Source organism: Babylonia areolata, chromosome 13 (genome assembly GCF_041734735.1).
Source record: "Babylonia areolata isolate BAREFJ2019XMU chromosome 13, ASM4173473v1, whole genome shotgun sequence".
Taxonomy (NCBI): Eukaryota; Metazoa; Mollusca; class Gastropoda; order Neogastropoda; family Buccinidae; genus Babylonia; species Babylonia areolata.
This window is the reverse complement of record NC_134888.1, coordinates 9,157,810-9,175,507: the sequence shown is the minus strand read 5'-3', so window position 1 is coordinate 9,175,507 and position 17,698 is coordinate 9,157,810. Positions and strand designations below refer to the sequence as shown.

Here is a 17,698-nt window from a genome sequence, read left to right as displayed (position 1 = left end):
CTAGCCATTCAGTGCACCTCTCCATCCTACATGCAGCTAGCCAGTGATGACCGTATGTAGTGATCAGAGATCTCACTATTACATATCAGTAGATAGCATTTTCAGCTCAATACTATACATACACTGGCTGCTGTGGAAAGCAGAAAAGGTTAAGAGTTATTTCTACACAATTAGGAGACCTGAGGTTGCTCAACACTCATCTCAACAAAAAAAAGTGTTTAACAGAATTTGGTGATGTAGATGTGAAAGACTGATATTTTGTACAGAGATAAAAAAATCAGAATCTATTTGTCATTAAGAAAAAACAACACACACACAAAACAAAAACAAAACCTAAACATGTGAGATTTCACAAGGATGATATGCAACAAATACAAAATCATAAAACTATGAAGTATTTCACTACTTCTTAGCATTTAACTTGTATTTGTGTACGTGTCACATTTCTAATCATGTGACACCGTGAAGCCATGATCTTGTGTGACCATGAATACACAGTTTCAAAATAAAACAAAGAACATGAGCGCTTCCAAGAGCTGAAAATGCAAGAAAAAGGTTTCCTTATTTCTCTCTTTGCGAACAAAGAAAGAGCACTGTACATGGTTTAAAGCAATGGCAACCCCCTCAAACATCAAGGTCACTATAAAGGGGGAAGCCAACATCAACAATAGTTAGCAGTGGTACTGCATGGTGACTTCTCAATCCAGAGAAGCCCTTTACGGGACAGACACAGACAGGTCAGAGCTACAGAGCAGGGACGGAAGTGGCTCAGGAAGAGGACCAAGAGGAATTGGATTCATTTTTTGTCACAACAGATTTCTCTGTGTCAATTATGGGATGCTCTCTGCATGGATAGAACATCACCACAATTAAGCACCAGAATTTTGTTCTTCTTTTCTTCTTCTTCTCCTGCTTGTATATTTATTTTACTATCACTGATGGGTTTTCTACAGAGAATTTTGCCAGGGACAACACAGCCCTTTTGTTCGTTCTTTAAGGAGTGCATGCGGCACACTGGACGCAAGTTCATCATCTCATCTGAGTTTACTGAAAGACTTGCAGAGGAATAAAAAAAAAAAAAAACCCACCAAAAAACAAAACAAAGGTGGTGGTAAGAAAGATGACAGAGAAGTGCCAATGCCAAATGAAGCTGACCTGATCCCTTGACACTGTTGACTATCTCCTCTGCCGTCATGGTGTCCACACATGGCTTTTTCACCTTGCCTGGCTTCACCAACACCTCCTCTGGCCCAGTCTGCACCGACGTCGATGCTGCTGCTGCCGTGGTGGAGACGGCGGTGTTGGAGGCTGTGGTGGTGGTGGTGGGGGTGTTGGTGGCTGAGGAGGTGGTGGAGGGGGTCTCTGTGGGGGTGAGGGGGGCCACAGTACTGCGGAGATTGATCACAAGTTTCAAGTCGTCTTTCTGGTACACAAAGGGCACTGAGGGACTGGTGTCCGCCACAGCACTTTTGCTGGGGCCCACCGACGTTGCAGAGGAGGAGGAGGAGGAGGAAGAACTGCTGCCCATTTTGGCTGGCTGAGCTGGAGAGACCTGAGATGAGTGCTGCCCTGTCATTGTCCCACTGACAGCAGGCGAGGAATGTACAAAAGAGGGAGGTTCCGAACCACAGCCTGTCGACGATGTGCAGGCCGACAGACGAGGCAACTTGGCTGGGGGGCCGGGGGCGGTCAGGCTGTGACTAGAGGCCGGAGCAGTCCTGGCCAGTAAAGAACTCAGCCCGCTGTGGGGGGGACGCATCTGCTGCTTCAAGTCCTCACCCACCAAACACTCCTGCCGGTCGTAGTAGGCACGCATGTCCTCCTCCGATGAGAAGCGGCTGTAGGACCGGTCGTGGGCCCCCCCTGCACCCGGCCCCACCGGGGAGAAGGTGGGGGGGGCAGCGGTGGAGGGGGAGGTGGAGAGAGGAATGTGATGAGGGTAGTGTCCCAGACGGGGTGCAGCCCCCGGGGGTGCAGGGAAGCTGTGGGGTTCCAGATGAGGGTGGGAGCCAGGCGCCATGCCGCCTCTGCTGGCCACCAGGTCTGCAGGTGGGCCCATCACTGAAACACACCTTGCCTTCAGCACCTTTTCTCTTTCTTCTACATTTCAATACATCAACAGTTTTCACAAGTCCAGTCCAGGTTTTTTTTCTCCAAAAAGACCTCATGGGAGCACATGCAAAATACAAAAAGTAAGTAATACAAGGGAACAATCTTAGAATGACATTCTTGGTGTAAATTTGTCAACCTGCAGGTGCCCCAGGCACAGAGAGAGAAAGGGGGAAAGAGAAAAGGGCTTGCTCACCGTGACTGGCGGGCCCCATGGATGAAGGAGGGGGAGCCTGACTGGCCGGCGGAACTCCTCCCTGAAATACACAACCAATCTTTAATGCAGACTGCACTCACTCACTCACACACATTACAACCAACTATCACCAGTGTCAACAAAGTGTCCAATTTCACCCCATCCAGAGAGTTACTTCCCCTGACATGTCAAGCCTTTCTGGCTGAGTGATGCTGATGTTGATACCAACTTCACACTGTGCTGAGCCGTCCTCACCAAACTTCATGAAACATGTATGTACCAGTCAACACATGGCACTCTGGACCCCTTAAACTAAGTGCCAGTTCAAGGCAAAACCTTTCACACTCTGCCCACACGAAACAAGCACACTACCTGAGGTCTTTGTTGCTGTTGTTGCTGCTGCTGCTGTTGCTGCTGGAGTTGTTGCTGATGCTGCTGTGACAACAGTAACTGTTGCTGAAGTTGCTGCAACAACTGCCGCTGTTGCTGATTCAGCTGATCCTGCAAATTCAACGTGAAAATGAAAACTTCTGTACAATGAAATGTAAAGCTTCAAAGCTCGACTACAGTGAAATGTCTTTAAAATTTTCGGTTTCTTTATACTCTCTCTTATCGTTAGCATTCAAAATCATTCTCCCTGCTACAATAATTCTGATGAGTTCACTTATGAAATGCTGTGAAGGAATTCCCATTAATAATCCCCAAACACCATACCCATCTGCCTTCCAAAAACCAATCTTTTGTGTTCTGCATACATGAAGCCCCGACAACAGAAAAAGAAAACAGTGGTCACAGGAATGGCCAAAGCTTCCCCCCATCCACTTCCCACCTCTACCCCCATCCCTACTGAGCACTGTGGCCAGACAGAAGAGAGGGAGGGAGTCACCTTGTTGCTGAGGAGATACTGCAGAAGCTGCATCTGGGTGGGCCCCAGGGGCTGGGGGCCAGGGCTGGGCTGGGGTGGGGGTGGGGGAGGTGGTGCAGTCATCTCCCCACTCTCCTTGGAAGGCTGAGGACACAACCACCACATTTACTGTGCAACAAATCACAACACAGCATTCAGCAACCAAACAAACAAACAAAAAAACCAACAAAAAATTCACACAACTCCATTATTAGTTTTTATGTTTATTTATTCACAAGTTTACAAAAGGCATCACAGAGATGAACTGTAAAAAGAACTGATGCATCAGAAATACCCATTTTTATTTTACTGATACCATCGTATCGCAAATTCATCTGTTGAGAAACACATTAGCGTTATGTCATTCGGCAACGTTCATATCACTGTACACAAGAGGCACTGTGCCCTTCTAACTGCCATTTCCAGCTGTCAGTGCTCAGCAAGACTTAGCAGGACAGGGTAAAGCGAGGAATCAACACCTACCCGCTTGCGGTTCTTCTTCTTCTCTGAGGACTGGTCATCTTGGGCACTCGTCTGCTGACTGGCCAGCCCGGACATGGAGTTGGACATCCCGTTCTGAAAAATAAGCACAAAGTGATGCACAGTGTCTGTAGTACACCAAAGCTGTGTCAGACATATCCACACGCCCGTTAACATTCTGTTTAAGCAATAAATTACAGACTGGATAGCTTTAATTTCATGTGAACCCCCCTTTTCACATCAAGCTATCAACCAGATAACATTATCAAAGAAACTGTATTCCTTTGGTGTTCACTGCCATTACCCTGTTATTTGAAAGGATGCGATGACAGAGAGACAGAGCCGCAGTGCATGAACACAAATTTATACCAGTCCATTATTGCCGCACATACACAAACAGACAACTTGCAAAGCCAGTCAACACACTGATCCCATGTTTAACAGACCCTAACACATCAGCGAGGAGCAGTTTGTCCACATTTTAGGTATCCGCATCAAAACATTCACAGTACACCACATTATAGGTATCCACATCAACACATTCACAGTATACCAGCACCATACATACCAACATGTAAAGTAACTGACGCAAAGCCTACAGATTTGTCACAGAAGGACACATGGTCATGAAACATCCCAGTAAGCCCAAAATGCTGTCAGTCCCATGTACACCATCCCCCTGTTGTTGTTATTGTTGCTGTGGCAACCACGACAGGGGGATGAAGTATGTGGGACTGATAGTGACTGCCTGTCGTACACCCCAACCTGCTGTTAATCCTAGGCCCCCCACTCCCCCCACCTGTACACACACAGGGACAGTGTACCTGCTGTGCAGCTGCTCCTGGTGCCGAGTTCTGGCGCGAGGTCAGCTCTGCAGGGATGGGCAAGCGCCATGCCTCCTCTATGCTGGGCAGCTGTCCAGGCCTGCAGCACACACAACACTCAGCTGTCTGGATAGGGGTGGGGGATTTTTTTTTTTTTTTTTTGGGGGGGGGGGGGGCTATCCTCACACAAACACACAACTCTTCATGCATGCAAGGTACTCATAATTTACAGTAAGTTGAGTAACACATCTGGTCAGGTTTTTTCCACAGAGAAAAATGCTGTGTACCACATGTACCACAACAGGGGGAACTGGAATGTCCAGTGTGTGCTTTTGTTGAATATTTTAAAATGTTACTTCTGTAAAAGAAAGAAAAAAAAGGTCACAAATGAATTATTTTTTGTTGCAGAATTTACCGAGTTTCACAGTTATGATACCATTTGAGGAAACCAAGCAAAGACAGACAAAAAACAGAGATCAGTGAAACTGAGACAGAGGCATGAAGGGAGAGAAAGAGACAAGTGAGTGAGACAGACAAAAAAAACCCTGCAGGTCAGACTGACTTGTTATGCAAGTTCTGCATGGGGATGTTATTGATGTTCTGCTGCAGGAACTTGATCTTGGCAGCTATGTTGGCGCTGATCTCATCCTTGTTGCGCGTGGCGTTCAGGTAGCAGGCCAGAGCATCGCTGGGCTGGTTGCACGACTCGTACAGGACAGCCAGATCCGTCCAGGCGGCAGTGTGCGATTTGTCCAATTGTACAGCGCATATGTACGCCTGCAGTGCATCCATAGGCTGGTTCTGCTGTTGATACAGCACCCTGAAAACCACACAGCTCCATCATGACGCTTCGGACCAACACTGCTGACTGAAATACACGCACTGACGCCAACACACTAACATGGATGACTGAATAACAATACACAGACAGTGAAAGGGTGATATTGGGAAGGGTGTGGGGGTGGAGGCATGGGTAAAGCCACACACACACACACACACAGACTGTTCAATTCTCTGAACAATACATCAGGGAATCAGGAACACACAGCTGACTGGACATGATGCACAACTTATTCAGCTGTAATAAATATGAGTTGTTTGTGGGGGGTTGGGGAAGTGTGTGCTGTGTATATGTGAGTGTGAAACAACTTTTGTGCGCCTAATCTATACACAGTAATGCACACCAGTATAGCTCTCTCTTACCCTATGGAGCACCAAGTATCAGCATTGGCTTCTGACTTGTCGATCGACTGTCGGTAGGACACAAAGGCATCGTGGACCTTGTTCAGTCTAGAGTAGCACCTGAAACCAAGCAAGCAAGCACTCTGCAATCTTTCTGCCAAAGAAACATGTTCAATACTAGCAGCTAAATGGAAATGAAAGGATGTGCAAGGCTATCTATGTGCGCTTTAATCAGCGATCAGAAAAGCTGCTTGAATGTTGTATTCAGAACCAGATTCATTTACATTTAAAATATTTGAGTATTACAAAGGAAAAAAATATGAGAGAAGGAGAGAGAGGGGGGAGAGGGAGGGAGAGGGGGAGAGAGAGAGAGAGAGAGAGAGAGAGAGAGGTCCTATAAGCTGTGTGGAAGCCAGTATACTGATGTGAAAATCATCTTTGTGCCCAGCATGCTGCACTAACTTTGACCCCTAACACACACACCCCACTCCCCCCAACAGCTGGGGAGGCCAGCAGTAACCCTCTGTCTTACCTGCCCAGCATGTACCATGTCTGACCATTGCTGGCATCAAGCTCCACAGACTTGGTCAGGTTGTGGATGGCCCTCTGCTCTCGGTCCACCTTGTCTCCCAGCTGTGGCGCTGTGTGGTACAGCCACCCTGGAACAGCCAGCCACGCTCTGAGGGCACCCATACATACACACCCTGACAGCATGGGCCTCTACACTACTCCCCAGTCACAGTCCTCTGTTCACACATCTATTTCACTGAACTCACACACTGCCTACAGTATTGCAGTCTTTCTGTGACGCTGCTATAGGCAGAACTGTGGGAGAACAATCCTGCAGGGTGGAAGAATGGAGAGGTGAGGGGGGTTTGGGGGGGGCTGAGGAGAAAGAGAAAAAAGGACAGAAGTTCTGGGAACATGTCAGTATTGAGGTCAATGGGATGTCAGGCTGACCTCTGGACAAAAGTTCCTCTGCTTGTGAAGTCTGTGTGTCTGTGGTAGACGCCCCTTCTGCTCTCTCCTGTCCCCGCAGCCTGGTCATTTCACTTTCTGGTATGTCACAACTCTTCTCCCAAACCCTCAATACCTATTTCACATGATGCCCCGATTCCCTGACCAGACAGACAGCAGAGTGGGCGAGACATTGCTCAATATGCAAGGGGGGAGGGGGGTGGGAGTGCAACTCTCGGATTGCAGCATCGGAATGCAGCGGTGGCAGCTATCAATGAAATAATGGGCTGAAAGAGGTCTGAGGATCAATACACAGCGCGACACACTGGCACAAATTCTCACACAACGCCCGCGCCACGCGACACACTGACACTAATGTCTGCACTTCCACCGCCAACATAAAATGCCTCTGGTGCTACTTCGGTCCAGTATGACCTGAATATGACTACATGCTGACACTGTCCCTTTCGGAAAGATAAATAAGCTATCCAGCATTACTGCTCGTTTTCTGATCTCACATGACATCATTTGGAAAATGTTCACACACAGGAGGACTTCAAACACCATCACACCATTTCCAACAACAACAAAACGTAAAGGACAAGGTATCACCCCAAATTCTTGCAGCCAGTTCCAACATGAAAAAAAAACTTCACAAAAATGGCAGGCAGATTAAATATTTACCATTGTCTTCCTGACCTTTGGCAAAGAGGAAAAATGGAACAAGCGACCTGCGGAGGTGGGGTCCTGTTGACCCCACTCTGTCAGCATGACAGGCACTCCATTCACAGCCCGTGACGCAACAAGGGAATTCCCTTGCACGGCTTACGCACATGTCACTAAGACTACCCTAGGTCAACAACAGCTCTCACAACTGCTTTAAACACGAAAGAACAGTGAATGAAAAATAAAACCAGCACACAAGCCAACACTTCATAAACACATGGCCCGTTGATTTGTTACTTTTTTTTTTTTAATCTTAACTGAACATGCGTGGGCAGGCATGAAATGGCTGCGTGGGCTGAGGCCTACGCAAGAGAACGCAGGAATAATTGGTAACTGCTGAAAGCACAGCCAATTGAGGAATGGAAGCCAGGTATGATGTTGCATTCTGTGCGCTGGAAAATGGAAACCAGAAAATGGATATATCTTTTCTTTTTTTTTAGAGCTGAAAATTGTGTTTCCTGTCCTACTTCAAACTGCTGACCAGGCTGCTAAGGCTAGACAGGATCATGGGAAACTAACAAAGGCTGCTAAGGCTAGACAGGATCATGGGAAACTAACAAAGGCTGCTAAGGCTAGACAGGATCATGGGAAACTAACAAAGTATGGCAGCAGACAATCCCTTTTCTACTGGCCAAATCCCTTCAATCCCATTGTCAGTTAACCAACCAGTGAACCAGTCCTGTCCCCAGTCTTCAGGTTTTCGCCCAGAAAACTGATCAAATGAGGGGAAACAAAAAAACAAAAGCCCACAACTGACAAGACCTGAAGTAAAATAATGTGTGATCTATCTTCCATATAAGGTGATGGCTGTACAGGCGTCACAGCCAGGGGATGTGACGTGAGCACCTGTGTGCAATCAATGTCTCACATCCGTCTGTGCTGCAGCCAGTCTCACAGCGTTTCTGGAACTGCTGGCATCACTATCAGCTGTTTATCTGTCCATCGGCTTCCCTCTCTAACACCTGGCCCTGCCACTGACGTCAAACATATTTATGGATGTCACACCTGTTATAAGCAACCTCAGTGATTTTTTTTCAAATATTTATTTCAAAGTACACAAGGATATGCACACAACAAGGGACATGACACAGACAGGACATCAAATCAGTCTCCTGTTCAACTGGTTTCTATATTTCACCTTTGAAAAACATCAATTATTTTCCCTCACAGCAATCTGTCAACCATCTCTGAGTTTTCACACAACTGAAACAAACCACAGTTCACCTGGATTCACAGTGACAATTACGCATACCAGAAAGAACATACACAAATCATTAACTTGCAATCCTAAAGATGAAACATTCTAATTAATCTGGATTCAAAAAGATGAAACAAGAACAAATTTAATCAACATGGACTGGTGACTGGGAAGGACAAAACACAAATATATCACTGTCTACATTGTCCAAAAAGGGAGGGGCAGTGCAACAAGGTCTGTTGTACCACAATGCAACAAGTGGGACTTTCCCAACACCACTGAAAATACAAACAGCTTTCTCACACATCCTGCTCCTAAACTGAGCCCACTTTCCTCAACATGTACAACAGTGAAGAGTTCTCTGCCTTCTATCACGCACACACACACACACACTGTATAAGTGGGGTTTGGGGGGTGATGAGGATACACTGCCGAACGCAGTGACCAGTGAGGGGTGAAGGCTTTCAATAGCTCTGAATGACATGCAGAGCAGCAGGATTCAGGAAGTCACGTCAGACGAACGAACAAACACTAAGTACAGAACTGATGTTGCGTCACAGAAAATCCTGTGTTACCCACCGCCACAAAGACACTCAAGAGGGAAACAGGGCAGCCAGGGACGGGGTCAAAGAACTATATTCAAAGAGAGACAGAGACAGAGAGAAAGAAACAGAGACAGAGAGACTTGAGGGAAGGGAAGCTGAAACAGACAGGGAGAGAGAAAAAGAGGGTGGAAAACAAACACACACGGAGAGTAAGACAGGGACAAAGACAGAGAGCACAAGGGACAAAGAGACAAAAGACAAAAAAAAAGGTGAAGAAAAGGAGAGGAGACTGTGAGGGAGATGGGGTGATGAAGGTGGCTGGGTGGAGGTTAAAGATGCAGTGCAAGAAACAAACTGCTAGACAAAGGATAGCAGAAAAGGGGTGAGGGGTATCCAGGTGAGAAAAGAAGACATACTGAGAGAGAAAAAGGGAGACAGAGAGAGAGAGAGAGAGGGGGGGGGGGGGGAAGAGACACAGAGTGAAAGAGACAGACAGAGAGAAAGAGAGAGAGAGAGAGAGAGAGAGCACTGAGAATGAGAAAACATACTGACAAAGAGAGAAAAGATGACAGAGAGAGAGGGGAGTGGGAGGGTAGTCTGGATTATCACATGATCTCTCTCTCACACAGACACACACATAGACAAACAATAAATACCATTTTCTTTATCTCCATAGCTGAACAGGCAGCCATTCTCTTTATCTTCACAACTGGACAGACGACGCTTGTTGCGACAACGAATCCCCAGCTTAATCCCATTGTCCAACACACGGCACTCCAACACAGACGCCGTCATTTTCGATCACACCAAACTGGCAGCACCCAAAACCACCTTCTGGTCTGTCTCTTTGTTCACAGTCCCTTCACTGCTCCTCACAGCTAGTCCAAATCCTTGTCCCTGAACAACTCCCCTTCATGATGGCCCATCTCAACCCTTCTTCACTTGTTTCCACCCAAAGCTGTAGTTTCTTTCTCAAAAATATCACAAATAATTTGGAAATGGATACAGAAGAATTTTAAACAACTGTACACACACACACTGAGAACACCACACCAACATTCAGGAAGTCAGTAAAAAGTTTCTCAAAAAACACAACAACAAAAAAACCAACCACGTCAACTAAAACTGAAAGTAACTTTCCCCTTGTGAACAAGCAAGCAGTTACAGTTGTAAACAGAAAGGAGGGATGTAGCAGGGACGCACACAACGGGGAGAACTATGACAGACTTCGCCCAGCCCGATACTTATATGCCTGCCGGCCTGCCCACGTCTCTCTCCCCACTCCAGGCCTAGGCACCGCCCCCTTGGCTGCAATTGGCTGCCGCTGCCTGTGCTTGCGTGGGTTCTCTCTATGCAGCACACATGCTTGGGAACAGATACTGCACTGGCTTCATCCGGTCTGCCTTGAAAGAGGCCCACATACCTGGTCACGTCTCTCCAATTCTGTCTGCTGCCTTTTTCTTTCTTTCAGGTCATTTCAGTCTCCCTACTTCCCATTCTCTGCCATTCCCTTCACAAAGTTCACATCACGGAACTGTGACACCTCTGATCGGGTTTTTCACCACTCCTACTGTTTGCTTTTAGATCAAAACAAACTGCTTTCAAGATAAGCATGTTTACGTGTGATGTGTTTATTCCCTTTCCCAGTCATTTACCCACAAATGCACAAAACAAACTAGTCGACAGACAGTGCAAGTTCTTGAGGGCTGATTTCAGTCACACCCATTTTCTCCCTCCTACATTATTAGAGCAGGTAAGAGCTTTTAAGAGAGGGAGTACTACTGATTATCCTCCATTTTTCAATCCTTTGAACAAGCATGATGGTACAGTAGTGGTACATGTTTTGTGCATAATGTAATAGTGTTACAAGCATGTGTCCAAGTGTTTGTGTTTCACTTCCAACCCTCCTTTCCCGGTCTCATGCAGTTCAAAGTGATGAAGTGAGAAGGGGTTGTGAGAAAGAATAATCACTGCTACACTTCACCTCTTCCATATTTTACTGGGTTCCTTCTAGACACCTCTCTCAGACATTCTTGGGAGCTGTGCCAGTTAAAAACACCACCACAAGCTACATATCAACAGTATTTGTGTGCTTGTGTGTGGTACTGTGTGGCACATTCTTTGACACGTATTTCTGGGATGTAAAGCATATTTATGCATTTGAAGTTGTTCTGTGTGTGTGTGTGTGTGTGTGTGTGTGTGTGTGTGTGTGTGTGCACATGCACGTGTGAGTGTGTGTGTTTGAGTGTGAGCATATGTGTGTGTGTGTGTGTGTGTGTGTGTGAGAGAGAGAGAGAGAGAGAGTCTGTGTGTGTATGTGTTAAGAACTATCCCAGTAAAACCAACCTTTTGGAAGACAATTTCACACACAGACACACACACACAGACAAAACAAAGAAAGTAACAAACAAGAAATCCACACTCCATGAACCAAACCAAAGGTACAATGACAATGTGAGCAGCACAACAGCACTGCGGACACCAGGTCAGCGCTCACTGTCACACAAAGGTCTCTTGTGGCCGTGGAAACACCCCACACAAGAGAGAAAAACATCTCCCACCCCCTTCTCATCCACATTATAACTCAGTCAGTCTCTCACACTGCAAGTAACATGCAGATCAGTTCGCAATATTCTTTTATTAAACTGAGAATCTGTTACAGTAGTTTGCCGGTTAAAAAACAAAACAAAAAAGAAACAAGTAGTATATGATGACATCTGTATCAGATCCTTTAATGTTCAGTGAATCTTTGTGTCTAAACAACAGTGGGAAAAGTAACAAATTCTTCTGTTTCAAGCAAGTCTGATGGTGAAACCATACTGTAACAGAATTCTTTTATACATCAACTGTATAGTTTAAAACAATGCTTTCAGATTTGTCTCTTTCAGATCTAGTTCTCATCATCAACCCTTTTCCCAACTTCCTTCAAGGCTCAAACTTGAAAATGGTATCAATCTTTTTTTAATCTCCTGAAATTCCCACCCACCCACTTCCCCTCCCAGCCCCCCTTTTCCTACATCTCAATCCTACTTTCAAAGTTACTCAGGAATAAGGAAAGGTTGACAGACGCATGTTTGACAGTGAAACACTACTGCGTTCTGTTAAACACCCAGGCAGGAACCTGTCTACTAAAATGAAAGATGAAGAGAGAAGGAAATGAAAGACTTGAATTTCGGTCACTATCTCCCCCCCCCCCCCCCCACCCCGCCAAGCCTCCCCCACAACACTTCCCCCTCTCTCTGCCAACATGTTTGTTCCACTGACATCCAGGCAAGCCGGCACAGACTCATTGATTTTCTGAAGGTCGGAACAGCATAAAAATCAATATCGTGACTGATGACGTTGTTTCTCTGCAGACGTACGCACATACCTCTGTTGATGAAGTCTAAACTGGCTGACATTACGCACGTTTGGTTCTCAAATCAAAAAGGTGGGTGTGAAGTTAAAGAGAAAAAAAATCTTTCAAAAAAAATAATAAAGTGAACGTTTCCTTAAATATTTCGTATCTCTTTACCAATGTTTACGACAAACACCTTGTTTGTTTTGTTGCATTTGTTTAACCTGAAGTGTTTGTTGTTCGTCCCCTCAAGTCCATATAAAGTCAACAAATGACGATGCTTATCAAAATACGAATGAAGATGGTTTTTAAAAAAAAAAATGTTTACCAAAGTAAATACCAGTACAACAAACAAAAGAAAGAGTAGGAGGACATCACTTAAGAGTGTGTGTGTCTCAGTGTGTGTGTTTTGTATGAGTGTGTGTGTGTATGTGTGTTTGTGTGTGTGTGTATGTGTTTGTGTGTGTGTGTGCGTGCGGACATGTGAGTGTGTGTGTGTTGAGTGTGCGCGTATTCATGCGCTCGTGCGTGCATGACAGACACACACACACAGAACAACAGCAGGAGAAAGATCAAGAAAGCAGAGGGAGAGGGAATGGATCAATTCCAAATGAAACTGGAAAAAATAAAGAAAACGTTTGGAACCCCTGACATGTCAGAGTGTAAGTCTTCCCCCTGTCGGCTGACCCCTGACATGTCAGAGTGTAAGTCTTCCCCCTGTCGGCTGACTCCTGACATGTCAGAGAGTAAGTCTTCCCCCTGTCGGCTGACCCCTGACATGTCAGAGTGTAAGTCTTCCCCCTGTCGGCTGACCCCTGACATGTCAGAGTAAGTCTTCCCCCTGTCGGCTGACCCCTGACATGTCAGAGAGTAAGTCTTCCCCCTGTCGGCTGACCCCTGACATGTCAGAGAGTAAGTCTTCCCCCTGTCGGCTGACCCCTGACATGTCAGTGTAAGTCTTCCCCATGTCAGCTGACCCCTGACATGTCAGAGTGTAAGTCTTCCCCCTGTCGGCTGACCCCTGACATGTCAGAGTGTAAGTCTTCCCCATGTCGGCTGACCCCTGACATGTCAGAGTGTAAGTCTTCCCCCTGTCGGCTGACCCCTGACATGTCAGAGTGTAAGTCTTCCCCATGTCGGCTGACCCCTGACATGTCAGAGTAAGTCTTCCCCCTGTCGGCTGACTCCTGACATGTCAGAGTGTAAGTCTTCCCCCTGTCGGCTGACCCCTGACATGTCAGAGAGTAAGTCTTCCCCCTGTCAGCTGACCCCTGACATGTCAGAGTGTAAGTCTTCCCCATGTCGGCTGACCCCTGACATGTCAGTGTAAGTCTTCCCCCTGTCAGCTGACCCCTGACATGTCAGAGTGTAAGTCTTCCCCATGTCGGCTGACCCCTGACATGTCAGAGTAAGTCTTCCCCCTGTCGGCTGACTCCTGACATGTCAGAGTGTAAGTCTTCCCCCTGTCGGCTGACCCCTGACATGTCAGAGTAAGTCTTCCCCCTGTCAGCTGACCCCTGACATGTCAGAGTGTAAGTCTTCCCCCTGTCAGCTGACCCCTGACATGTCAGAGTAAGTCTTCCCCCTGTCGGCTGACCCCTGACATGTCAGAGTAAGTCTTCCCCCTGTCGGCTGACCAGCACAGCAGTTCAAGGCAATGCCCCAGTCCTGACACGCTGTGCACTGTTGCAACTTGTCAACATGCAACCTCATTCCATCACAAAAACAATATATAACTGATATGGATACTTGTCTAATGCCTATCCTCCGTCAGACCAAGGTCAAAGCACTTTACATACTTGTGGTCATTTGCACAGCAGGCTGCCTACCTGGGTAGAGCCGACTGACGGCTGCCATTGGGCGCTCATCATTCGTTTCCTGTGGCGTTCAATCAGATTTCAGGCATGCACACGTACACACTCAGACAGACATGTAACACTGTTTTGTTTATTTATCCTACCATGTTGGCAGCAATACTCCATTTTGGGGGGTGTGCATGCTGGGTATGTTCTAGTTTCCATAACCCACCAAATGCTGATATGAATTACAGGATCCGTTACTGAGATTCGAACCTGTGACTCTCAGACTGAAAGTCCAATGCTTTAACCACTCAGCTCTTGCGCCCGTCCAATAACACTCATTGCGCTTGGTTTTTATCTTTTCAAGACAGTTTCTTTCCTCTCTTTAAAACAAAGTATTTCCTGCCCTCTTAAGATAGGTGGAAAGAGAAAGAAACTGAGACAAAGTGAGCATATTAGCAATGAGAGAGAGAGAGAGAGAAGGGGGGTGGGGGAGGGGGAGAGAGAGAGAGAGAGAGAGAGAGAGAGAGAATCCCTTAGTAGCTTAGTTTATGTTTTTCCTTTCTGTTCCATTTTATTTGTTTCGCACCATTTTTGCTCTGATTTGTACCTACTATCTCACTAGAGCTTTACAGCTAATGACATTAAACATTTCAGAGGACCAGGAAGAAAATGTCCGAGGAAGTTACAAGTAACCACCATGCAATTTAAAAGGAAGAACTGTGGGTATTGTTGTTTTTTTTTTCTAAAAGGAAGCTGAGCTTAAGAGGGGCTTGAGGAGGGGGAGGTGTGAGGATGAGGGGTAGTGTTTTTTTTTTTTTAATGTCATGCTAAATAAGCATACTTGTCAGCTAAAAGGAAACAGAGACAGATATGCCACCCCCCCCCCCCCCCCCTCCCCGTCCATTTCCTCCAACCACAGTTTGCATCACCAGGGACAAGTCAATGAGGACAAAACAAATGCTGTGTGTGTGATGGGCAAAGTCATCCTCCCTTCACAGCCACACTGCCTTCAACGTGGCCCTGGCTTTCTCCACACACACAGTATAGGACAAAACCCCATCTTGAACTGCTTCAGCCATCTCTCACTTGATGATGCAAAGCTTCTTCCATCACTGTCATTCACAATCAACAACCGTTAACCCACCCTCAACAACTCCCTTCAAAAACACACACAACCATAAGAGCCTGGAATACAATAAAAGCTAAAAGAGGAGTTTTAAAGGTTGCTTTCATATCACATTTGAAATACTGACAGCATTTAGACTTTCGCTGTAACAGCCCCACAAACAGAATATGGCTGTAAAAATAACGGGGCAAAGACGGTCATATAGATACAAAACCTTGTGCTGACTACTTTCAGATTATCAATGTGACAATCTCACTTTTCAACACTGAAAGATGAAATTCATTTTTGAAAACGCTTAAAGTGAAAATTGTGTGCGCACGTGTGTGCGTGCACACTTGTATGCGCATAAATTCTAAAAGTGAGACACCGGCATTGGTCAAAATCAGAATTAAAGGACAGACAGCAGCATAAGGACCAAAACACCAACCACTCACCATTCATATACAAAGCATGTAAACTGTGCACATTTGTTCACAGCTGACTCTTTTGACTTTGGTTCAATATTTTTCTGTTTTTTTTTTTTTTTGCTGTCCCATCATCTGCACCATTTCAGTGGCATTACTCCCACACCGCTCATTCAGATTCCCCCATACACAGCCACACCCTGGTTCGTCCGTCACAGTTCCAGCGTTGGCAGTCCGCAGGGAACCATCGATGTTAGGTCGCCAGGCCACACACCAGAGGAGACCCTGCGCTGCTGCTGAGTCACTTCGGTGGTGTTCAGTGGTGCCTGTTCTGATTTAACGTACTTAGGACACCACCTACTAAGCCCCCTACTAACGACAATAATGGCCAAGTCACTGAGCCAGACTGAGTGAGCGTCTCTCCCAGAGTGGAAACTGCCACCACGTCCATCAAACAACAGCCCCCCATGAATCTGCCAACACTGAAGACATTGACAGGACTCACCCCAAGCACGGAAGTGGAGGGGTATCGAAACTGAGGTCACCATAAGAGCAGGGCATGAAAGGCCACAGACTTTGAGACTGTTTTGTCAATACTGATGATGATGGAGGAGGAGGAGGACGATGACGATGACGATGTTGCCATGGAGGTCCATTTTGGTTTTGGACTGCGTGACAAAGCTGAACTCTACACTTCCTGTCATAATGATATCCCGGCATTAACCAGGCCCGAGAGATACTTGGTTCAATGTTTTGCTCACTAGTCTTGACAATAGACCCTGACTGTCTCAGCCATGCTTGGTCTCTGACAGTGAGGTTCCCTTTCTATGCTATCCTGTTAAACGTGATAATATTCATTGTCGGTGACCTAAACACACTGTTCCAACATGGGACAACAAAGCATGCAGATTTCTTCAGAAAGTCTAACCTTTGTGTTGACAGGTCAGTCAGTACCTGCTGTACAGCTCTTTCTGGTGTGGGCCATTGGAAAACAGTATCACCTGCACTTAAAGCCGTATCTACACTGTTTTCCATCCCACATGAAACTGATAATATGCATGAAAAGCTAAAGAATATCTAGGTCTATTTCCTGCAGACTCCCTCCTCCCACCCAACCCCTTCTTTATTCTTCTTGCCTGAAAAGTCCCGGTGTACTGTGACTCACCTAGATGACGTAGTGCCGTTGCCTTCAGTGTTGGTTGAAGATTTTCGAACAACAGGAACTTTTCATACGATTCCTTGGCTGCCTTGGACTTGCCCTGAATCCCCACACAAACAGTTTTAATCACATGTAGCAAGCCAACATGAAACCACACACCAACAAGAAAAATGCAAGAAAGCATTGTAGTTGTTGGGATCCTCATGACACAAACAACAACAAAGGCCGGTTCTATAACAGGGCTTCTTCTGACCAAAGGATGGTGAGAGAACAGCCAGTTACTTTACAACAAAACCGGGAGTTGGGATTATGTTTCCCTGACCGCCCAACACAAGAAAACAATAAATATAATTTCCTATTAACGAATTACTCACCAGCTATCAAGTCCACATCACTTTCACTCTTATCTTCCAGCTGGCTCAAACCAAGGAGCGAAAGCAAAACGGTAATGTGACCAGCAGTGTAGCAAAAGAGGGACAAGACAAAATTTGAATAGTTCCACAGGTGCTAAGCTTCCCTCCAGTGTAGGTCCCCCCCAAACCCCCAACGTGGGCAGAGTGAGTGTCTTGTGGAGAGTCATCTGGCCTGCTGTCTGTCCCTGCCTCCTAACTCTTCTCACACAACAGACCATTCACAGCATCTATCTGTCCCTTCCTCCTAACTCTTCTCACACAACAGACCATTCACAGCATCTATCTGTCCCTTCTTCCTAACTCTTCTCACACAACACACCATTCACAGCATCTATC

The 17,698-nt window shown here is 46.2% G+C and overlaps 1 protein-coding gene across 6 annotated transcripts in view; it reads right to left on the bottom strand.

The window, feature by feature from the left end:
• Positions 1 to 17,698, bottom strand: part of LOC143289042 (lysine-specific demethylase 6A-like) — a 176,109-nt gene that overhangs the window by 21,837 nt on the left and 136,574 nt on the right. For 5 of the 6 annotated variants that reach the window (XM_076597831.1, XM_076597832.1, XM_076597834.1 and 2 more), the window contains 10 exons: positions 16,956 to 17,049; positions 6,228 to 6,354; positions 5,717 to 5,815; positions 5,076 to 5,333; positions 4,514 to 4,613; positions 3,693 to 3,785; positions 3,192 to 3,314; positions 2,678 to 2,806; positions 2,306 to 2,366; positions 1,156 to 2,061 (listed from right to left, as the gene is read on the bottom strand). In XM_076597831.1, coding sequence (XP_076453946.1) covers positions 1,156 to 2,061; positions 2,306 to 2,366; positions 2,678 to 2,806; positions 3,192 to 3,314; positions 3,693 to 3,785; positions 4,514 to 4,613; positions 5,076 to 5,333; positions 5,717 to 5,815; positions 6,228 to 6,354; positions 16,956 to 17,049 — 1,990 coding nt within the window. Of the gene's footprint in view, positions 1 to 1,155; positions 2,062 to 2,305; positions 2,367 to 2,677; positions 2,807 to 3,191; positions 3,315 to 3,692; positions 3,786 to 4,513; positions 4,614 to 5,075; positions 5,334 to 5,716; positions 5,816 to 6,227; positions 6,355 to 9,777; positions 10,350 to 16,955; positions 17,050 to 17,698 lie in introns of those variants that run through there. The other variant, XM_076597836.1, reaches the window with a different exon arrangement.